The following is a 24,788-nucleotide window of genomic DNA, read 5'->3' as shown; positions in this document are numbered from 1 at the left end:
GGGAGGGAGAGTGAAGGAGAGAGGGAGAGACAAAGACAGAGGGAGGGAGGGAGGGAGGGAGGGAGGGAGGGAGGGAGGGAGAGACAAAGACAGATGGAGGGAGGGAGGGAGGGAGGGAGGGAGGGAGAGACAAAGACAGATGGAGGGAGGGAGGGAGGGAGGGAGGGAGAGACAAAGACAGATGGAGGGAGGGAGGGAGGGAGGGAGGGAGCGTGAAGGAGAGAGGGAGAGACAAAGACAGATGGAGGGAGGGAGGGAGGGAGGGAGGGAGGGAGAGTGAAGGAGAGAGGGAGAGACAAAGACAGAGGGAGGGAGGGAGGGAGGGAGGGAGAGACAAAGCCAGAGAGATGGAGGGAGGGAGGGAGGGAGAGACAAAGACAGAGAGATGGAGGGAGGGAGGGAGGGAGGGAGGGAGGGAGACAGACAGACGGAGGAAGGGAGGGAGAGCGGGGGGAGAGGAATTGGGGTGGGGGGGTGACAAATGAGAAAATCATACCTCAAGGGCTAGAAATAATACAACAGTCTGAGAGAGAACAGAAGCATGGCAAAAGACAAAATACACGGAGAGAGCACAAGAAAGGAACCTGTGGCTGTGAAAGAACCAAGATTATCCTCAGAGATGAAAGACACTTTAATAAATTTACTAGGACAGCGGAGTTCAGAGCCCATCGGCCAGGCACACAAAGCCCCATCGCCTGTCCTGCCCCCCTCTGCACCCTGCCTCCTACCCTCAGGTCCAGTCAAGGCCAGCATGCAGCAGGGGGATCCACACACCCGCTCATAAGGCCAAGCTGTCCCTCCACCCGCCGCCCTGCTCCTTGAGGCTCTTCTGGAAGCTCCAAGGTGAGCCATTTCCACCAAGCATTTACGACACTTCTACTACCACTCTGAATTACACACACCACTCTGTTGGAACGATCCGTTTTTACACCTGTCTCCCCCTTTACACTGTGCATTCCCCGGGAGGAAGCACGAGGCCAAATCCGTTTCTGCATTCCCCATGTCTAGAGTCCTGGCTGATACACAGCATATGGCAGATACATATTTGTTGAGCTGAACTAAAAGCTCTTGCCACTACGCCAAATAGCATATTCCTTCATACTTGGACTCAAAATTATTCCTGACTTTACTCTTCAGTGCAACAAAGCAGCAGATCTAAATTCAAACTAAAATCCACAGCTTGAGACTAAATATCATTCTTGGTCCATTAGAATGTAATGGGTATGAAATTAAATTCTATCAGAACAAGATAAGCAATAGGCTTTTAAGAGGCTGGGGGAGGCAGTCCAACTGTGCCTTCAAGCCCTGATGAAAACAAGCCCATTATAGGGACATGGCTTTGATCCTTTTAATTCTCAGTTGCTGCCAGGGGGAAAAAAAAAGAAAGGAAAAAGAAAAAAAACGAAATATGCTAAAGATCAAAACTGTTTCAGAGGTGTGACAGACAGCGCCACTTTATTCCTTTAAAAAATGAGAGAACTCTCCACTATTTGAAATAAGAGCACTTTTCTCATTTAACCAAAGAAATAAAGCCTGGGGAGATATAAAGAAATTTCACAACATCAAGAGCACTCAAGAGTTTCCCTAGGTTGGGATATGTAATAGAAAGCATAGACACTCGGCAGAGGCTCATGTACCTCATGAACCACAACACCTGACAACACAGGGTAAATTCAAATTCCCATTCCTTTGATGAGGGGAAAAAATGTGCAGCACATTGGAAGAGTATTTTCTTCTTTGTACTTTCTTCTCTCCCTCCCTCTCGCTCACACACCACCTACCAACTCCATCCAGGCTATTAATTATTTGTTAGCAATATTATCCAGATCTTATGCCAACATTTTACCTATTAAAATCTTTCAATTAAAAATGTAACTGAAACTGTACTGTGAAAACCCCGGGACCTTGGCCAAGGAGGGGCTGAGAAGTTGTCCCACCAGGCACGTGGAGGAAAGAAAAACGTCAGTTACTAACGAAGATTAGAGATTCTTGTCTTATCAGGACCTCTGGCCGGGCACCCCTTTCCTTTTTTAACAGCGCTTTCTTGCTATTTTTAAAGTAATTCCCATTCGCTGTCAAGACTACAAAAAGTATACAGGAAACAGAAACCCGTCATTAATTCACCAGCCAGAGAGAGGAGCTACTAATGTAGTATATTCGTTCAGGGTCACTCTGGCGCATGCGTGCGCATTTGTGCGCCTTAAATCCACATACAACGTAGACGCACATGAAAGTGGGGCTCGTTACACAGGCTCGTGTTGTTCTGTTCTTTAGTCCTGCTGGCCACATCATCCTGAGCGCTACCAAGAGAACAGATGCTCTCTGAAGACATGATTTTTATCGGATGTGTATCATATTACTATAATTTACTTACACATTTCCAATTGATGGAAAAGTAGGTTGTTCCTATTATAATACAATAATGCTGAAATAAGCATAAGTATAAACAGAGCCGACCGTGACTAAAAGCTTAGCATGTGTCTCAAGTGGATCATCTAATTTACCCCTCACAACCTCCCCTTTGCCTTGAGTCCTATGAGGACTCCATTTGTGGTTGAGTAAACTGAGTCACAGAGAGGATACATAATTAGCTCGAGGTCAGCCTCCTACTGTCTAGCAGAACCCAGGTACAAGCTGGTTCAAGGCTGAGTTCCATACTTAGGTATAGTCAAATCTGTGATAATCTTCATTACCAATCTTCATTACCTCTACTCCATAAAATATCCTTGGTTATTGTGAAAAACCGATGAACCACTATTCCAGATTCCCACGATTCTAGCTGCAGCATTTTATTCCTTCGTCGACACCACTTGATTTTGGTGGGAGCTCAATTTCTTTCACAGTTAACCAATTACTCCCGGTTCACTGATAAAACAAGCTCTACCTCCTCTCTGGTTGGTGGGCTCCCCTTGTCACAGGCCAACTTCTCACTTCTCAGGGGTCTGCTTCCAAAGCACATGTTCTCCTCCACTAAATATATACACTCCATACACTGTTGACTATTTTAGCTGTAAAGTAGATTTTAATATTGCTAAGATAATCCCCCAATTAGTTTCATGTTTTTTTGTCAAAATTTTGGATTTTTTTCCCTTCAGTGGGCTTTTATTGGTCTAGCAATAAACAGATAAATGAGTTTAAAGACATCAGCTTTATAATATCCCACTTTTCCATCAAGGAACCAGATACTTCTCTCAGTTTATGTGGTTGGTTTTCCTTCACCTAAAGTCTCAGATATTTCTTGTTATGGATACTGTGAAATAATTGTTTTTACTATTAAACACAAATCCGTTTAAAATCCCTGTTGTCTAGAAACTGATAACAGGGCACAGTAAAGAAAACGGAGCGGCAGTTGAGAAAACTGGATTCCAGGCTTTTTTTTTAGATATTTTTTTTTTTTTTATTTGAGAGAAAGAATGAGAGAGAGAGAGAGAGCACATGAGGGGGGGAGGGTCAGAGGGAGAAGCAGACTCCCTGCTGAGCAGGGAGCCCGATGCGGGACTCGATCCCGGGACTCCAGGATCATGACCTGAGCCGAAGGCAGTCGGCCAACCAACTGAGCAACCCAGGCGCCCGGATTCCAGGCTTTTATAAAGTGCTGAGTCACCATGGACTCAGGGAAGATATTGCCCAATATCTTCCCTTTTGGTATGGAGGCTATGGGTAAACGGTGCTCTCAGAATACGCACATCCCAGAAACGTAGTTCTCTACACTAACCTCCAGGGAGCACTTCAGAGGTCAAAGTTCACAAGAACCAAGGAACGTGAGCACTGTCCCGAAGGACTTGGTCATGAGCGCCTCCCTGCGCTGCTCGACAAAAGGTGCCAACTCTAAGGATTCACACAGAGCTGGTCAAAGATCCCAAATGACAGACCTCAAGAGATCAAGAGATGTTCCCCTCTGCTGAGTGCGGAAACACTGGCGTCCCAGTCTCAAGAGTTTGGTCCTGGACTGGGAATTCAGGTTGCTATCACTCCAAGCAAGGAACTTAGCTCCTCCAGGCTTTGATTAGCCAGTAAAACCGGGCACTTGTCCCTGAAGCTGCACACCAGGGAGCATGGGGAGCGTGGGAGCTCAGTTTCTTTCACAGTTAACCAATTACTCCCGGTTCACTGATAAAACAAGCTCTACCTCCTCTCTGGTTGGTGGGCTCCCCTTGTCACAGGCCAACTTCTCACTTCTCAGGGGTCTACTTCCAAAGCACATGTTCTCTTCCACTAAATATATACACTCCATACACTGTTGACTATTTTAGCTGTAAAGTAGATTTTAATATTGCTAAGACAATTCCCCAATTAGTTTCATGTTTTTTGTCAAAATTTTGGATTTTAACCCAGGGGTTACACTGGATATGTGCTGCCTTCAAAGAGCTCACAGCCCAGTGAGGAAGTGAGTGGTGGCAGCGGCACCACCCGCATGGGCCTGGGGCCTAGTTTGTGTGCAAGAGTCAAATAACAGAGAACAGCAGATCATTACCTTTTATTTACATATTTAGTATGGTTCTTCCTTTTAAATAATTTACCTCTTTTCTGCAAAAGAACAAGCTGATCACTCTATGATGAGACACAAAAAGGGGTTTTGGGTCTTTAAAAAGAAAAAATTTACAGCTGCACCAAGCTAAGCCATGCTATGTGTCCTCGAGATAGGAATGTTAATTTCACCTACTGTAACAGGAACTATAGGTTCAGGGAACTAATGGTGACAGCTTGATTTATGAATTTTGACATATTTCTTGAACTGGGATTACATTACAAAGAAGAGGAATTCTAAGCAAGCCAGATCTTGCCTATACATTCAATCTTCAAATCAATAAACTGGGATTCTGTGCAACTTGTTTCTAACAGAGGAAAACACACAGGCTCACGGAGACAGGCCACAGGCCCGTCACTTGAAAGGTCCTTAACACGCCCTCAGAAGTGAGCTAGAAGAGATTCGGGGATCCACATAGAAAACACTTGGGCTCTTTACAAGACAGTAACAAAAGACAAATTCAACGCAGAGAGCATGTGTGGTCAAACTGACAAGGAAAAAAAGGATTCTGGTCCCGAAGAAAGTTCTCATATTTGCTTCACTTTACTTCCTCCAAAAAGTCCCGCCTATTAAGAAAAGTGATGAACACAGAGTACGGAATGTGAGGATTACTTTGTAATTTGTAAATACCTGCGAAATGCTGTCTACAAACTTCTACTTCAATACACGCACTGGGAAACACTGGCGTGAACCAGAGCCGCTCAGAACGGAGGCTGAGGCCGCACACACGCCATAAGACACGTCACATACGTGCTCACACCTCCTCCTGCCAGCCCCACCTGCAGGTGTCAGAGTCTCCATTTTACACACGCAGGAGCTGAGACTTGGAGAGGTGAAATCATCTGCCCAAGCTCACACAGCTGAGCCGGTAAACTCACGAGGCAGACCTGGGGTATCTAACCATGAGGTCCCGTCTGGGTTCCTTGTACTATTCAAAGCTTCCTGTATGCGCATCACCCATATTTGTGGAGCTGAATGTGACAAAAAGCACAAAGACTGAGGAGCCGCTGACGGGCGAGCCCACTGCCGGGATGTTTTCAGCAGCCTGCCTGGAGTTCCCCAAGTAGTCAGGCATTGCGGTACACTACGGAAGGTTCCAGTAAAAGGGGAAAAATATGTCCCTGGCAGAGAGTGCAGATTATGCCATTATCAACCAGGAAGAGCAGACTCATGAAAGACTATAATCACCAAGGGAAAAGACAGGAACCCCTGGTGGGGGGGGGAGATGGCTGGAGTCGGGGGAGGAGGACTATGAACTGGGCTGGCTAAGGCGAAGCCAGTGATGCCCAAACCAAACAGCGTGATTTGCCAGGGGTCACTTTATATGTGTGTATTACACTGGAGCTGTAACAACACACATATCCGGAAACACACTGGAACGCACAGCCAGTACTGTATTTATAAGTCAAGGATAAAGCAGGAATTAAGAGTAGTGGATACAGGCTAGAGAGGAGAGTGTGGGTGGAAAGCCTTTCTGCAGTGATCTGAGAAGGTTCTGCAGAGTAGGCACCTTTTGACCTTGAGTACCAAAGGCCAAGCTAAGGTCACTTGGGTAAAGAACACGGGCAGGCTGGGAAGTGCACACAGCACCAGCTCACACGGGCCAAGCGTGCAGACACTGGTCTTGGGTGAGAACAGAAAGCCTAGGGCCCACTTTACAGCAGTGCAAAGGAAATCCCACCTTGGCCACGCACTCATTTCTCTGCACAACCATCAATTACCTGGGGAGCTGACGAGTCGGGCAGTACGGGCGCAGTACAAACAAGTATGAACCCTCACTCAGAGCAACAACCTAAATAAAATGATGAGGAAACAGCAATCGATCATTTAAGCTTCATGATTTTATGGGCAGATACGCTGCTTGAGAACACGTCAAACAGAATCATAAAAAAAAAAGGGTTGAATAGTTTGCCCGCTCTTGACCCCTCACATCTAGATGTGAAAACCTGAGGGTACCCATCCCCCTCCCAAAAAAAAGAGCTGAAAAATGATCATGTTATGAATACTTAACAATTGTAAATTTAGTTGAAACTTTATTTATGATTAATGAAAAGATATACTCAGATCTACAAAGCCTATTTGGGATTAAAAACATACCATCTAACTCCTTGCAAGTTTTACACTAGGTAGACGTTCTTATGGTCTAAAATATAGATATGGGTAAATCAAATAAAAATGAGGCAAATTACAGTAAGTTAGAGTATATTCAAATATACGTAAACATAAAAAAGACTTTCAAAAATAATTACAAAACCCAAAATTTAGAGGAACATTGCTTTTCATTTGGAAAGTTATTTTCTTTTTACTGCATGTCTCTGTTTGCAAATATAGTAAGGAAATTTTATTTTTTATTTTTTTTCAAGATTTTATTTATTTATTTGACAGAGAGACACAGTGAGAAAGGGAACATAAGCAGGGGGAGTGGGAGAGGGAGAAGGAGGCTTCCCACTGAGCGGGGCTCGATCCCAGTACCTGAGATCACAACCTCAAAGGCAGATGCTTAACAACTGAGCCACCCAGGTGCCCCAGTAAGGAAATTTTATAGTAAAATATACACTCCTTGCAGACGAGGATCATGTCTTACTTGCTCTGTATTTCCAGAACCTAAAACTGTGCTCAGTATGTAGTGGACACTGGACAAATGTTTTAAAAATAAATTCTCACACAAGAAAAATTTACCAAATGCCTACGATGTGGGAGGCACAATTTAGATGTCGGGGATAATGGGCAAAACATTTTAATGAAAAATATATCAGAGATTTTTCATGTATATAAATGAAACCTACCTTCATAATAGGTAATTCTGAGCTGGAATTCAGAATTGGCCAGTTTCCGGTCTTCTCATGCTGAACTTTTCTGTACACTATAGACTTATTTTTAAAATGAAGTCACGGCTGTAATGAAAGCTTGCTACATGCATATGTTTGAACACATGGGAGCAAATGTATGTGTGAACGCTGGGAATCTTTTCTATTAGGGAGGAGGAGAAGGAAAAGAAGAAACTGAGCAGCATTTCCACAAAACTTTTGGCAGAATGGACTGAATAATCCAAACTGTGGATGGCCCAACTTATTAGTCAATACAATTTCTTGGGGGGCGGGGGGATGAGGGTAGACAAACTAGTTCATTTGCCTATTCACTTTGAAAAAAAATGCAATCAGCTTTTATGGAAAAAAACAGCAACCATGTTTGGGTTTTCTTCTCATCAAGAATTCACTTAAAGCATTTCTGACAATAGCGAAGGAAAGAAGAACAGGGAAGAAAAAAAGCACACCATGCATTCCTTATGCTAACAAAGAGAAAGCCAAAGAATGCTTTCTTCGTGTTTACAGCATTAATACCCATGTGCTTCTTACAATAGAAACCAAAACAGAATCTCCATTTCAGGTCCACAAAGGTTTAAAAGTAAACTAATCAGTACAGATGTAGCAAGGAAGTACTATGTTTTGTCGAGCACAAAAAACAAGGTTAGAATAGAAGTCACCAAATGTTTGGGAACAGCTCCCTACTATGACCTGGGAAAGGGAAGTCCAGCGACTCCTTTACAATCCAGGAAACACTATGACTCATCACGTGTGCAGACTTAAGAGTTCAAGATCCACGGGAGGACTGGGGAGATAATTTCCCGAGGCAGATTTTTCATCTGAGGCCAGACACATCTGACTCCCTTAAATACAGCCCAAAGACACAAACGCAAAGGGGGGTTATCACCCTTCCTATCACGATGGTGCAGTCCAGCCCCTGTCCTTGCTTAGAAGGGGCTGCTGCTGGCACAGCCTGCCCAGAGGACCACACCTGCTCCTCTCTGATGGGCCTACTACGGTGACTCTGTCTCCCCCAGGCAGGCAGCTCAGTGGTTCCCACTGAATAAACGCTAACGGAACTAAATCATAGTCTCTCTGAGCGCTGGTCTCCTCATCTAGAAAATGATGGCTTTTCAGCCTTTTCCACAGAGATGTCCTAAGGCTCCAACAAACTAATGCGGATGAGAAGACCTTTGTAACAGGGAAAGGGACACCCAACTGTAAGGGGCGCCATCCAGTAAGTGGGCACCACGTTCGATGCAATGACTGAAGGGACGCAGACAAGCACAGAGACCCAGCTGGGCGGAAATGGCTTCTGATCAAACCTCACAGCAACTGGTAGTGCACAAAGATCTAGGACAATCAGTCAATCGTCTTGGAATCCTAGTTCAAAGAAGCAAGGATAGTCCCTCGGTGCTCCTAGAGTGAAAGCTTCACAGGAAGAGATACCAGTCTGTCTTCTCCATCAAAAGACCCCCAGAGCTGGGAACATGCACATCTGATGAATGGATGAGTCAGAGACAGAGATGTGAGTACCCAGGAGTGCCAGACTCGAACCCAGAGCAGGCAGAAGGGGCCTGGCTAGCCTCACAGACACAGATACACAAGCCTCTAGCATCTTCAGTGGGAAGTCCATCAGGAAGACTATTGACTTCCTCTTACTCCAAAGCCCCGGAAAGCTCCTAAATGAGGCACCGCGGTCCAGGGAAGAGAGCACAGGCCCAGGAGCTCAGTCAGACAAATCTAAATTCTACTCTGGACAACACAACTCACCCACCTGACGGCCTCTCCTCAATGTGGTTAGCAGAACCTGCTTCCCAGGGCTGATAGAAAGATCCAAGTTGATAATACATGCTAAGTCACTATGTACAACCCTGGGACATAGTAAACACGAAACAGGTCATCAGACCCTCCTTCTGGGTGAAGGAGGAACTAAATCCCGTTAGAGGATACAAAATCCCCCTAACTCAAATCTTTAGTCTTAGAGCAGAGAGAGAGCCAAATTTCCCTTTGGGCCCAAATTTGGGTAGAAGTGGGATAGTCATCTGGACAACACAATGAGAATTAATAGCCTGGTGAAAAAGACCTGCTACGTTACCATCCATTTCTCTAAAACTGTAACTAAAGTCATCTTTAGAGCACATGACCTCTATTCTTTGAGGCAACAATGGGCCAGGTCAAGGTCTGTCACACCCAGCTAGAATCAGGATTTGGCGACTAGAATCCAGAAACATGCAGAGTAAGACTGTGACGTTGTGGCAGATTCTTTGGAAGGAGAAACAAATCCCAGAAGTCATGCTTTCAGGGAAGGCATTTTGTTGGCACAGGTAAGAAAGTAGGAGAAACAGAGGCATTCTTATACTGAAAGAATGAACTTCTTCATACCTTCGAGAATGTTTGCTCAGAAATCAGCAGTGCTATTAGCAATTGCACACGTGAAAAAACACAGCCCGACTTCCTGTGAGCCCCAATGACCTCTCCACAGCAGCACTTGGGCACACTCCATATTTACTTATGGTGCAATCTGATCCTGACTTCGGTGAGTTATTTCATAAGCCTTTTAAGGGTTACTACATTTTGTTCCTATAAGAGGCCAATCCAAATTAGCAACAAAAGAATAGTTAAACACAAGGAAAACCACCTCTTTTGTGCTCCTCAAGAAAGGCAGTGTTGGTCATTAAAAAGGCAAAGTGTGTTTTATTCTCTATCAACTTTCTCTTACAAAAATCGGTCCAGTAATTTTCCAGGGTGGGGAGGGGATTAGTAGTCTTCCACTCATACCTGTTTGAAAATGAGGAGGAGTCGAAAAGGGTATACGCATAAGAGCAAGTTATCTGGCATTTGGTTCTGGGCCATGTCCTGTAGAAAGTATTCCAACTATCAAATGCTGCACAACATACTATTCCTCCAAAACTTAGCATCTAAAGATGACCATTTTATTTTCAATCTTTTCTCTGCTCTTCTGACTGGATGATTCCTACTGTCCTATCTCCAAGCTCACCGACTCTTTACTCTGTCATCTCTACTAAGTCGTCAAACTCATTCAGTAAAACCTAAATTTTATTTTGGATACTCTATTTTTCAATTCTAGATTTTCCATTTGGTTGTCCTTTTGGTGTCTATGTCTCTGCTGACTAACTTTTCATTCATTAGAAGCATCTTTTCCTTTACATCCTTGGGCATAGTTAGAGTTGCTTTCAAAGCTGTCTGCTAAACCCAACATCTGTGTCACTGTAGTCTCTGCTGATTATCTTTTTTCTTCTCTTGGAGAATGGGTCATATTTTCTTGTGCTTAAAGTAAGCTTGAATTGTATCCTGGACATTGTGAATACTATGCTATGGAAACTCTGGATTCTATTATATCCTTCTAAAGAATGTTGACATTTTTATTTTCGCAGGCAATTATCTTGGTTGGAGTTACACTGTCAAATCTGGTGCGGCAGCTCAAAACTCAGTACAATTCTTTTATCCTTAGCTTAGCTGCTTGGATCCTGCCCTACATGTGTGATTCAGGCATCCGCATGGATTCAGACAGCTGATACACAGAATTTGGGGCCTGTTTTCTCCTTCCCAGGAGTCCCTCCTTCACTTTCCAATGGCTGTGCTTCCTCCAAACTGTCCATTTAATCTTTAAGATGAAAGGAGTGCAGATTTTCTTTTAGAGTTTTAAGTGTCCTACAGACCACACGCTGCACCGCTCTTTCCTTCCAAGGGGCAATTCAATTCCAAAATCGCCTGTTTGTGTCAAATTTGATTATTTTCACATGGCTGTCTTTTGTCCAGAGTTTGTAATTATTATTTGCAGGAGGTTCAGTCCAACAGCAGCTTACAGGACCATTAACAGAAGCAGAACCCACACTACTTATTTTTTTCCCAATTTTGGATTATTCCTCATAATCTTGTGGGTCACAAATTCAGAAAGGGCTCTGTCAGGCAGGCTGTCCCTGATTCACGTGACATCAGCTGTGCAATTAGGAAACGGAGCTTGGAACTAAGGAAGCGCGTAACTACCTAGAAAACTTCCAAGATGGTCTCCTGCCCACATGTCCGCTGCCTTGGTATTCCCTGACCCATCTCTCTCTCTCTCTCTTCATTACATCTCACCCTTGAGGGCTTCTCTCCATGTAGACTGAGCAAATCACGGCATAGTGATCTCAGGGGATCTGCACATCGGACATGGTTAACCAGCTTTGACGAGGCTAAAAATGGAATCTGCCAGACCAGTCAAGGGCTCTATCAGAAATGATACAAGATCACTCCCACCACATGTGATTATTCACAGCAGTCACAGAGTTTTTTCGTCATCTGGACTGAAGAAAATGGAGAAACAAATGCTAATCCTTGATGGGAGAATGGCAAAGTCCTATTGCAGGTGTGTTTCTGCAGCCATCTTGGAAAAATAGAATCTGCCACATATATATTTATGAAGCAAAACAAATGCCACCCAAAGAAAAGCTCTAGGAAAATACAGGCAGGCTAGTTCAATGTTAAGCATGTGGTCCAATTCTGCCATCTTTTTTATCACCTTCTCATGTTATCAATAGAGTGACCTCTAACCTATTCAGCACAAAAGAGGTTTCCAATGGCAGTCTACTGAGTTTCTAAAGATTTAATACTTAAATACTGTATCAATTTCAAAACAGAAGAAATGCTTAAGATGCTATCATCCATAAATGTAGGTCAAGATTAAAGTTTTGTTTGTTTTTTATTAAGATAATGGTCCATAATAACTATTTATTAAATGTCTATCATGTGCTTGAAAATTTCTAGGCACTTCAAATACCTGTTTTTACTGACTGCTCTCTACATGATATAAGATATGCACTGGCTTAGACAAGCATTGACAATTTATGAGAAAGGAGACTGGCTCAAACACACTAAGGACAAATACAATGCAAAATCACAAAAATACAAATCCTGATATAAACAAACGTGACCTAGGACGCGTATCTGTGGGAATATGCGCACACACGTATTATTTCAAGCTACCTTCTAAACACTCAAACTATCATTCCAGCAACTGTATATATTCTAAATTCTAAATATCACATTCTAAATGAAGCCCTATATATATGAAACATGTCGAGAAATAATCTTACCTTGTCTTGGTTGTCTTTATTCTTGTAACACAGATTTCCGATCAGACGGATGAGATGAGACTTAAAGCCCTCAGCCATATTTGAGATGTCACCCTCTGCTCTTACGCAGCCACCGCTACTGAAGATGTTTGCGGTGTCATTGCCAGCTACATGAATCAGTCGTAAAAGGTCTACAACGAAAATAGTTTTACTTTCCATAAAAAAATTTTCGGTATTTTGTACTGACCTTCCATATACAAATCTAACTTACATTAATGGACTAAAATAAAATAAAGGTAGAGTACCTTTAATGATTAGAAAACTCTTCTTTTGCTTGAAATTTTTTCATGACTCTGGTTTTGGGGAGATAAGCCATAATGATTATCCCAACCTGGACTTTCTATTTATCCACAAAGAAAAGTTAGCTAAAAATTTTCTGCCATCTTTCTTTCTTTTTTTTTTTTTTAAGATTTATTTATTTATTTGAGAGATAGAGTATGTGTATGCACATGCATGTGTGTGAACGAGGGGAGGGGCAGAGGGGAAGCAGACTTTCCACTGAGCCACGGAGCCTGACACGGGCTTGATGCCCCAGCCAGGAGATCATGACCTGAGCCGAAACCAAGAGCCGGACACCTAAGCAACTGAGCCACTCAGGTGCCTTCTGCAATCTTTCTTATAAAGAGGTTTCCGATCCCAAATTCTTTATGAAGGAACTCATGTGACAACTACAGTCAGCTACGTCTAAAATACAATCAATACTCATTCTGTAATGAGCCGTATGACAAAAACCAAGAAGTAGGTTGATTTTTTTTTTTCTCACTGTCCAGATAATCGGAAGGCAACATGTACTCTCCATAAATCTAGCCTGGCTATATTCAAAAGAGGAAAAATTATTATGCTCTATGAAATGCCTCCAGACAGCATATGAAAATAGATCATCTTCCAGAAGCTATACTTAAGTGTTTCCACGTTATCCCATTTAACACTCTTAACAAACCTATTAAAGGCAAGTATCGGGATGCCTGTGTGGCTCAAGTTGGTTAAGCGTCTGCCTTCGGCTCAGGTCATGATCCCAGGGTCCTGGGATCAAGTCCTACATCGGGCTCCTTGTTCAGCGGGGAGTCTGCTTCTCCCTCTGCCTGCCACTCCCCCTGCTTGCGTGCTCTCTGACAAATAAAATCTTAAAAAAAAAAAAAAAAAGCAAGTATCACTTTCTCAATTTTATAATGAAGAAATCAAGCTCAGAGAAGTCAGTAATTTGGCAGAGTTGGGATGACCAACCCATGTCTGCCCTGGATCCAAACACACACGTTTTTCTAAAAAGATTCTGTTTCCTAGGTTTGTGGTGTTTTATTTTAATTACCACTAAAAGCACTGCACTCAAAATAAAACACTCACATGAGATTCTAAACACCTTCTATAGCTCACTGCTGACTCATCTACCCACCTCGATACAAATTCATCTTTCTTAGCATATGCATCTCCACAGTAAGTATAATCCTTTTTTAAAAGAAAAAAATAGCAAGCAGTGAATAACAACACCATAAGTATGGCTAACCACAAGGAACAGGTTCTACTTGAATTATTTTGCAAATGACTTTTTAGCAAGGATGGTATTCCAACCAATGGTTAAGAATCAAAGACATAATCACTATGTGTAAGGCACTATTCTTTGTGCCCTATAAAAGTAATTGGGAAAAATATACTTAACAAATTTGGAAAACGAATATAAAAATCACCAACAACACTACTGAAACTACCCCCATCATCAAACCGCCACCATCATCACAAACCTCCTACCACATAGCCACAACACTACTAAGGAAACATCCATGATGTACACCCTGAGTAACAGGCATTAGTATTCTCATCTACAGGTCAGGCATCCTGAGTGAAACAGCAGGTCAGTGTCAGAAGCCAGAGCTGGTACAAAAACACAGTGATTCTTCCCAAGAAAAAAAAATATTAAAAAAAAATCTCAAAAATAGAGCAATACAACGAAAATTAAGGATCTGTGTTTGGACTTACATTTCAGCATGACAAGCCAAAGATGCCTTAATTACAAACAATAGCATGTGGGATAATTCACTCACCAATCACTCTTTCCAGCAAGCCAGGAAAAACCTGCAGATAGGTGAGCAGATCAGTATTAGCGGTCATTTCACACAAGACATCAAGAAGCCGAATTGTGGCCAATGCCTCCTAAAAAAAGAAAACATGACTTTAAGTCAAGCTAAATAATTTGCAACTGTTATAAATAATGGTAAGAGAATGGAATACTATGAAAACTATTAAAGAGTTGGTGCTGGTAAAGTCAGCATCTAAAGAGAGAAAACAAAATGACCAAGAACAAAACAGAAGTATTAAATCTGTACGTGAACAATCATTTTCACTCACAGCAACATCTGCCATCAAGAACGCGAGATTATGTGTCATTATGTGTCTTCTTGGAGCGAAGAGTCAGAAAAGTTCTTATTCAAGCAAAAATACCTTCCAACAGTGGAATAAATGTTCAAAATTACTAGCTACGTACATAACATTTATGCAAATACTTTCTTTTTAAAGCATTCCCAGCAAGCAAGTTCTACTTTAAAGATACAACTATCCCATGAAATACATAAATTTCTTGTCCACAGGAATCCTGTAAAATACTGTGGCTGAAAGAACTCTGGCTGCAAGAATGTGCATTATTTCTGGGTAAATATAAACCTTTATGCAGTATCTTGCAAGGTTGGAAAAGATAACATTATTTGGAAATGTTAGTTCACATAACTACTCAATAACTGCTTATCAAATGGACCAAATGAACAAAAAACTACCAGCTACCAACTATATGGTATTAGGTAATCTGAATAAAATGGTAAAATCCAATTTTGTACAGATTTTGGCCCTAATTTTTAAAGTGCACATTTGGCAAAATGCGGTAGACGCTATAAATTTAGGTCATAAAGAGAACATTCTTCAAAAGAAAAATAAACTATTTCTTTTTGTTAATTCTAAACATGTACTTACTGTTCTTCAGTTAGGAGATTTAAAGGTAATATTCTAATCTACCATTCTGAAATCTCAAAAGAAACCACAAGAAACATTTATTTTTTTAAAAAATTGTTATTTATTCATTCATTCATTCGTTTGTTTATTTATTTAGAAGGAGAGAGAGAGAGAAGTCCAAGCAAACTCTGCACTGAGTGCAGAGCCCAACACAGGGCTTGATCCCATGACCCAGAAGTCATGACTTGAGCCGAAATCAAGAATTGGACGCTCAAATGACTGCACCACTCAGGTGCCCCACAACACACATTTTTAATGCCTTGTATCTTTAATTTTACTCTAGCTTTCACTTGCTCGATATCAAGTTAGGGGAGATATCTAGATGAGAAGGTTGGGAAATCAGAGCCACATTCAAAAGACTCTCGAGCAAACCCGTGGACGTCATGCAGCATCAGCACCCTCTTCTGTGAATGGGCAGTTGCCCAGACTGTCATCTGCAGATGCCATTCCCCCTTCAAGAAGTGGCTGACTGGTTGTAGATCTGGGGCAGAACACGTGTTACATGATCCTGAACACAGAAAACAAGCTGTGAGAGACGATCGGGATCATGTCAGAAGGAATCAGAAGCAACCTGAGAAGGCTCTCACTGGCCAGCAATGGCACATTAGAAAACTAGGGAGAGGGGCACCTGGATGGCTCAGATGGTTAAGCGTCTGCCTTCGGCTCAGGTCATGATCCCAGGGTCCTGGGATCAAGCCCCACATCGGGCTCTTGGCTCAGTGGGGAGCCTGCTTCTCCTCTCTCCCTCTGCCTCTCTCCCTGCTCATTCTCTCTCTCTCTCTCTCTCTCTCTGTGTGTCTCAAATGAATAAATAAAATCTTAAAAAAAAAAGAAAACTAGGGAGAATGACAGCTAAAATGGATTAAAAATAAATCAAGTATTAGGGAGCGCCTGGGTGGCTAGGTCAGTTAAGCGTCCGACTCTTGGTTTTGGCTCAGGTCATGATCTCAGGGTCCTGGGATCAAGCCCCTCGTCAGGCTCCATGGTCAGCAGAGAGTCTGCTTCCTCTCTCTCTCTCTCTTGCTCCTGCTCCTTCTCTAAAATAAATAAATAAATCTTTAAAAAAAAAAGGAGAGAGAAAGAAATCAGGTGGTTTTAAAACTATGACATCACAAGTGATGAAATCAAAACGAAACAACTCACTGAGGATGCCACAAAACCAATTCATAACTTTGAATACTGGTAACCAAAATGTACCTTGTATAACCTAACAGTTGATTAGGAGAAGTTTCTAAATGATAAGAGTCAAAATACCACCATTTCGAGACCCCCAAAGAATGAATGGACCCAGGTAACAATCATTTACAACAGCTAACATCACAAAAGAGACAACCAGACATTATGTGCCTCTTGATCAAAGCACATATCATCAACAATAAAATATTACTGGGAAAAAAAGACATAAAAACTTAACCCAAATCTGAATAGCTCTCTGGAATTAATTATCAGTCACAGGAAGGCAAGGACAAGACGAATATGCTAGACACCACCATGAAGATAAAATCATAGTCCAAACTGTAGACAACCCCACAGGTAAACAACCCAGTTTCCTCAGTGAAGAACTAGCAAAAGAAAAAAAGGCGGAAAAAAAGAAGAGAAGGGGGCAAGAAAGGGAAACATACACATTCATGGATATTTGAGATACAACAACGGATTGCAGTGTAGGGCCTTGGTTTGTATCCTGATTTGAAGAAATAAACTTGAACAAAATTATTAGATAATGGGGAAAAAATCTGAGTATTGTTTACTTGATATTATAATTATACTGCTAATTTTTTTTAAAGATTTATTTATTTATTTATTTATTTGAGAGAGAGAGAAAGAGAGAGATAGAGCGCACGAGAGGGCAGAGGGTCAGAGGGAGAAGCAGACTCCCCGCCGAGCAGGGAGCCCGATGCGGGACTTGATCCCGGGACTCCAGGTTCATGGCCTGAGCCGAAGGCAGTCGCTTAACCAACTGAGCCACCCAGGCGCCCTATACTGCTAATTTTTTAGGTGTGCTAACTGTAGTTGACTTGGGTGTGACTCGTCTCTTAAAGATACGTATAAAATAATGCACTGATGAGACATGTCGGAATTTTGCTTCAATCCAGGGCTGCTGCCGCAAGATCAAGTCAGGATCATGGATGAAACAAGAGCAGTAATGAACAGAGTGCTGCTGATGTGGGTGATGGGGCTCAGGATGCTTTTGTCGCTTAGTCTGTTTGAAATCTTCCATGATAAGAAGATAAGAATAAAATTAGAGGGTTGGAAGAAATCGTGTAGCTGTTTCTTTCCAGCTCCTAAATTCTATGATGTCAACTGAAATAAACCCAAAAAGAAAACTAATCTAGCTCCACCTAACACATTCCCAATTTTAATCATTAGAATCCTTTTATTAATAATGTGTTTCTAAGGAGCATCTGGAAAGCAATAATGGAAAAAAAAAAGCCAGGAAAATGGTTCTCTTAAAAACTAAGAGGAATACTTGAGATGCCCTTCTAGTATCTGTAAGTATTATACAACTACAGTCATGAAATTGGGCACTGGGGAAAACAAGACACAGGCACATCAAAGGAATAAGCCTCTGCAGTGGGCAGAAGGCAGGGTGGGGGGGGGGGATTAGTCTCCTGTGTAGATCATCTGTCTGGGTTAACTTTACCCTTTAGTGTCTTTCAACTATTTTACAATATTCTAAGTTGTAGAAAAGTGATAATAGTGCAAATGACTCTTGTCCACAGAAACCTAGATTACTTGGGTCTGGCTGGAATGCAATTAAATTACTGCCTTGTGCATAGACCACTGTTTGCATCTATGGGTCAGATCACTCCAGCATTCCTTCATCGTGTATAAACACGTGGCTCTCTGAATTCTTTGACAGCTGTTAGTATCTCACTGGCTCTCTCTGTAAAACGTCAGAAACACAGAAATGGATCCAAAAATATACAAGAATGTAATATATGACAAAGGTAGCATTAAAAATAGTGGAAAGGATGAGATCATTCACTAAATAGTATTGACACAACAATTAACAGCTAACATTTAGGGAGCACTAACTATGTACTGATCAGTGTAGTAAATGCTTACGTCAAAATACTATTCATTTTCCAGGCAGAGAAACTGGGGGAGAGAAAATAAGTACCTTTTCCAAGAGCACACACCAGTAATAGAGGAAATCAGGATTCAAACCCAAGTGGTCTTTTACCAAAGATTATAGAATCTTGGATCATCAAAAGACATAATCTGGATCTGTACTTCCCTCCTTGCTCAAAAAACAAATTCAGTTAAAAATGTGGACCAAATACTGAAAGAACTAGAACACACAGGTGCATATTTCCACAATCTAAGTGGAGATGGTTTTACTAAATATGTAAGAAACTTCAGAAACCATAAGGATAAAACTGGCAAGCCTAACTAGATTAAAAACAAAAATACAAACTTCTAAAAGGGTGAGAATACCATAAATAAATTCAAACAAAAAATTAACTATGGGGGGGGAAGTTTCCTGTATATAAGACAGAAACACTAATCTTCTGAAAATGCTCATTAATAACTGTATTTTAAAAGGTAACCTAATATGAAAAACAAATTAACATGCTGGACACTGAAAACAGTTACAGAGAAATGGGCATTAAATCAGATTAGTGAAAGGCTGTAAACCCATATACTCCCATGTTCTTTTCGTGCGGCATTTAGAAGTATTTCTAAACATTTTAAATAAACAGACTCTCTGACTCAGCGATTCAAAATCCGGAAATTTACAATTCCAGATTTACCTGTCCAAAATTGCAAAGATATCCACGCTACAGCATTATCTGTAAAGGTTTGAGGAAAACCCTGGAAGCAACTAAAGTGTACGTCGACAGAGAACAAATGAGGAAATTCCATCTCCTCTGTCTAGTGGAATTCTGCTCAACTGTGAGGAAGAAGGAGATGAAGGCACATAATGTGTTAAATGGAAAGATGTATAAGACACTTCAGGCTAAGTGAAAAAAGAAGTTGAAGAATTAAAAAAAGTAGTATTGTTTAAAAAAAAAGAAGAAGAAACAAACAAAAAACAGGTGTATACTTACAAAAATCTCTGAGAAGAGAAGAAAAAAGTATATGATGATATGTCCAGAGAAAACAGACAGGGGCTGGGCGGGACTTCTGTTTCACTGTTTCACTGACTTCAGTGTGAATTTTTTTTTTATTTAATAAGCAAATATTATTTGCACAATACAAATATTTAATCCCTTATCAATCTGTGGAATGAAAGATTACCATTTCTTATTCCACAAGTATTTATTAAATACCTACTATATTAACAGATATTATAACGTAAGTTGGGGAACGCAAGGAATAAAACAACGAAAAACCCACCAGCTGAGGATAATTCTCGTAACAGATGAATACGAGAATATACAAAACCAAAAAGAATTTACTTAACTTCCAGAGGAAAGGCCAGGCTCCCTACAAGCAACAAGACTAAGGCTCGAGATAAAGCTGAACTGAACTCTAAGTCCTACGGGATAAATTGCACATTAGCACCGACGAAAAGGTTCTCAGAAACTGGAGACACGTATACAAAAAATACCGAAGACAGAAACACGTATGTTAATGTGAGATCCTCAGACTGTTTCTATTAAGGAAGACATGGAAAAAAAAAAGCCTCAGGACTTTAAAGCCCAACAATTACACAAATACACAATAGATGACCCCAAGACGACAATTTTCACTCCAATATTTTGGTCACAACATTATGAGACCCTCACTGGATATCTTGTCCTAAGAATATCACAACTGGGTAAACGCAGAGGTTTGCTGGTCTGCTAGCTGTGGGGAGATGCAAAAGGAGGGAGGAGCAGAGAGCCCTGATCTGCGGCCTTTGCTGATTTCCATGGTAGAAATACTTCCACCATGGCCGATTTCAAGCTACCAAGAATTCAACAGTCAGCTCATGGATATCTGAATATTTTAACAAGTGACTCTCAGAAGTCGTATTGCCTGGCTGCAGTATACCACTGGGTATATGGTATATTAAATATTGGGGTTAGAGGTCTTCTTAAAAACTACTGTAGCTTTTTAAAAAAAATGTCTAACTTAAAGGAGAACACATATACACCAATATGCACAAGTCACGACTTTATAGATCAATTTTTTTAAAGACTTTTTTATTCATTTGAGAGAGAGTGAGAGAGCGAGCAAGAGCGAGAGCACGAGCAGGGGGGAGGCTCAGAGGGAGAGAGAGAGAAGCAGACTCTAGACCAAGCAGGGAGTCTGACACGGGGTCTGATCCCAGGACCCCAGGACCATGACCCGAGCCCAAGGCAGACGCCTAACCAACTGAGCCACCCAAGCACCTGATCAATTTTTTTAAAAAGTGAACAATGAATCAAGGAACACTACATCAAAAACTAATGATGCAATGAATGGTGACTAGCATAACATAATAAAATAAAATTTAAAAAAACGGTGAGGGCGCCTGGGTGGCTCAGATGGTTAAGCGTCTGCCTTCGGCTCAGGTCATGATCCCGGGGTCCTGGGATCGAGTCCCACATCGGGCTCCCTGCTCCTTGGGAGCCTGCTTCTCCCTCTGCTTCTCTCTTTCTCTCTCTCCCCCTCTGTCTCTCATGAATAAATAAATAAAAAAAAATAATAAAAAAATAAAAAAATAAAAAAACGGTGAACGATTTGGGCTTTTCAAAAGAAAACTATCTACAAATTTCTATTTATTAATATATAGTAATTATTCCCCTTTTAGAGAAAAAAAATGCTTGAAAGAAAAATATAAATTTTCCTCAATATAAAAAGTTCCATCAGGTAATTTCTTATTATAATACTGAAGTCATCTATACTATAAATGCCAGTGCCTTGAAAAAGCTTAAAGCTGTGGTTTAACAAGTACTAAGTTTTACCTCCTTTTCTGTCTCCTAGAGAATTAATTTTTACTTTTTTGAAGCACAGCTCACTGCTCCTCCTGCTGGAAACAGAGGCAAATCTATCTCCAGAAAAGAAAGGTATCACTGAGTCAAGACCTGGCCTCTCCTACCACAGAAATGAGGACTAAACTATCAGCTCTGTCATCGAGACCCAACATGGTCTGTAGGACACAGAACATCCTTAGCAAAGCAACCTGGAAAAAAGGTGTAGTCACAGAGAAGGAAATCTACTGTCACGGTGGAAGAGTCATAACCACGGCCTGCATTTACAGAGGGAGTTAACAGGTTCATGGCGTCACACACACAAGATGCAGGAAATGAGAATGGACCCGCCGAGAGTGGATGGTCCCGGGGAAGGGCAGCCCCTCCCAGCTATCCCCACCTCTCTGCCCACAGGAGTCGCTCTCCACCCACCACTCCCATCAGCACAGAAATGTTCCTATCAGTGTTACTGCGCTACAGCTGACATGCAATAAAATACATCCACCTTGAGTGTACCGTACAGAGTTCTGTCAAGGTATGCAGCCATGTACCGCATTTCTTTTACCCAAAATGTACCCTCATATCCTTCACAATCAAATCCACCCCTTCCCCTCCAGCCCCAGGTGACATCTGATCTGCTTTGTTTGTATCAGTAAGTTTCACCTTCTACAGAATTTCAAAGATGGAATCATAAGATACATTCTCTAGTCTGGCTACTTTCAGGCGTATGTTTGGGATTCGTCTCTGCTGTTTTATCATGAACCCATTCCTTTCTACTGCTGAGTAGTATTCCAGAGAAAGAACCATTCTAACTTTAAGAGAGAAGGGAAGGAAGATGGGACAGACAAAAATAAAGAGAAGTTCTCAAGTGTGTAGGATGTATCAATGCTTCCATCCCCTTAGTAAAGACTGGAATAATCCAGGGCGGCCTCAAGGAAAGTAAAACGAAAAAATTACTTGAAGAAGCTAGCCAGGATGGTGTATGATCGGGAATGTCTTATAATGACAGAAGAAACGAACGTTCTGGAAGGCAATTTAGAAATATAAGCTTTAAAACTGGATATACCCCGGGGCTCCTGGGTGGCTCAGTCAGTTAAGCGTCCGACTCTAGATTCTGGCTCAGGTCATGACCTCAGGGTCCTGAGATCAAGCCCAGCATCAGGCTCCGTGTTCAGCGGGGAGTCTGCTTGAGATTCTGTCTCTTCCTCTCCATCTGCTCCTCCCTCATCTCAAGTGTGTGCACTCTCTCTGTCTCTCAAATAAATAAATCTTAAAAAAGAAAAAAAAAAAAACAAACAAACCACAAAACTGGATGTACCCTAACACCCAGCAATTCCACTCCTGGGTTAACAGCAGGGAAAGGTACAAAGACGGAATTGCAAGGACATGTGCCACAGCACTAACTACAGAAAACAGGTAAGAACAACCAGAATGTCCAACTAACAGCTGGACAAATACATTATGGCAAATTCGTCACTTCTAATGCTACACTGACTTTTTAAAAGACACTGACAATGTACTGTTTATTCATTCCGCAAATACTAAGTGCCTACTGTGTGCACAGTACTATGAACATAACAGTCAAAACTTCTACCCTCATAAAACTTACATTCAGGAGAAAAAAAAAAGAGAAACTTACAAACAGCACAGCATGATCTCATTTTTAAAATATATATGTTTGTGTGTGTGTGTGTGCATGGATGCACGCATATGTTTGATGTTATCTGCCTAGAAAAATATGTTAACTAGAATCTGTTTTCAAGTCATTAACTCTGGATGGTAGGAATGAGGGCACTGTTTTCCCTTGTTTTCCTTAACTGCCCTCGTCCATCTGGGTCGCTGTAACAGAATACCACAGACTGGGTGGCTTGGAAACAACCAGACACTGATGTCTCATAGTTGTGGAGGCTGGAAGTCCATGATCAGGACGGCTGGGTTCTGATGAAGGCCCTCTTCCAGGCTGCAGATGGCCGACCTCTCGCTGTGTCCTCACGCGGTAGACAGGGCAAGGGATCCCTGCAGGGTCTCTTTGTAAGAGCACTAATCCCAATACTGGGGGCTCTACCCTCAAGACCTACTCACCTCCCACAGGCCCAGCCTCCTAGGACCATCACCTTGGCCATCAGGTTTGCAACATATGGATTTGGAGGGAAGGGGACACAAACATTCAGTCCACAGCAGTCCACTCATTACTTATGCAGTATTTTTTAAAGTTTTAAAAAAGAATTCTCAGAGAGGGCCTAGCTGGCTTAGAAAATCTCCCTGTTCTCTCCCATCCAAGATTCTGAAATCTGTCCTCTTACCTCATCGTCTGCATGCTGCTCGGAGGTCAATTTGAGCACCATCTTGCACTGATCCACAAAAGTGCTTGCAATCAGCTCAGCATGGCTCAAAAACACAGGGATGTCATCCTTGGTCAGTGGCTCATCCCCCACTAATTTTGCAATTATGAGGTCTAGCAATGTAACTCTGTAAAATGTACAAGAGTTTTACATGAATATGTAATACTGAAATTGTACAATGCTAAAAATATTGAGAGCATTTTAAGAGAACATTTTTATTTTTAAATTTCTTACTTTGTTCATAATGTCTAGCTAGGGAAATATTTTGTGTGAATAGTATGACTCTTCATCAATTACCTATTTTTTAAAATCTTGATTTCTTTGATGTGACCTGACTACAGAAACCAGCACCCTTTCTATATGCATTCCTGTAAGCCCTTAATTCAATATTTCAGAAATGCTGTCGGATTAGGTTTTCTAACACATGCACAATGACAACAAAAGCGAGGTTCAGTGGGCTAATAACATTTATTCACAGCCCACTACTGAGCTAACGAACCTTCTACACGCACGATCTCTGAGAGACAGCTACTGTCACTGGCCTGGGCTACGCTCGGCAAATACGGCTCAGTGAGGCTGACTCACCTGACTCACCTGACTCACGCCACTCAGACGTGCCATGTCGGGATCCATGCACAGGATTCCACCTCTCACTCCTGGGCCACAGGCCTCAGCTCCTCACTTTACTGTCCTTCTTGTAAAGGCTGGCTTTGCTTGTTTCGTTATTTTAGTTCATAAAAACATAAATCTGAAGACCAAACCCATGCCATTTTACATCAACACTTAAACGATCCCATAAGTATTTCTATTCAACAAGCTCTTTCCTTCTCTGACCAAAAAAATGAATCCTATACAGGGTAGTCTATCCAGCATAAACCAAGCAGGATGTTTCCCAAAATCACACTGTGACATGGGACTAAATGCATAACTCTCATTTATTTCCAAACCAGAAAGGACACGGATGCTAGCTAAGCAAATGGGGAAAATACATGTACAGTAGGCACGGAACATTTCTTACCGAACAAACAAACGAAGAATTTGTTTACTGCTACAAGGTTCAAGTACGAAATAAAACTATACCAAACTCTTCCCGTAGTTTT

At 41.7% G+C, this 24,788-nt stretch overlaps 1 protein-coding gene across 1 annotated transcript in view; it reads right to left on the bottom strand.

Moving 5' to 3' along the window:
* Window positions 1-24,788, bottom strand: part of ATXN10 (ataxin 10) — a 162,574-nt gene that overhangs the window by 77,055 nt on the left and 60,731 nt on the right. The window contains exons 7-9 of the mRNA XM_028115371.2: window positions 23,650-23,815; window positions 14,507-14,615; window positions 12,432-12,601 (exon numbers count right to left, since the gene is read on the bottom strand). Coding sequence (XP_027971172.1) covers window positions 12,432-12,601; window positions 14,507-14,615; window positions 23,650-23,815 — 445 coding nt within the window. The remainder of the gene's footprint in view (window positions 1-12,431; window positions 12,602-14,506; window positions 14,616-23,649; window positions 23,816-24,788) is intronic.

Source organism: Eumetopias jubatus, unplaced genomic scaffold (genome assembly GCF_037043125.1).
Source record: "Eumetopias jubatus isolate StellerSeaLion01/CBP00866 unplaced genomic scaffold, mEumJub1_p1.0 scaffold_8, whole genome shotgun sequence".
NCBI classification, from domain to species: Eukaryota; Metazoa; Chordata; class Mammalia; order Carnivora; family Otariidae; genus Eumetopias; species Eumetopias jubatus.
The sequence above is the reverse complement of the archived record's forward strand: the minus strand, read 5'-3'. Positions and strand labels throughout refer to the sequence as shown.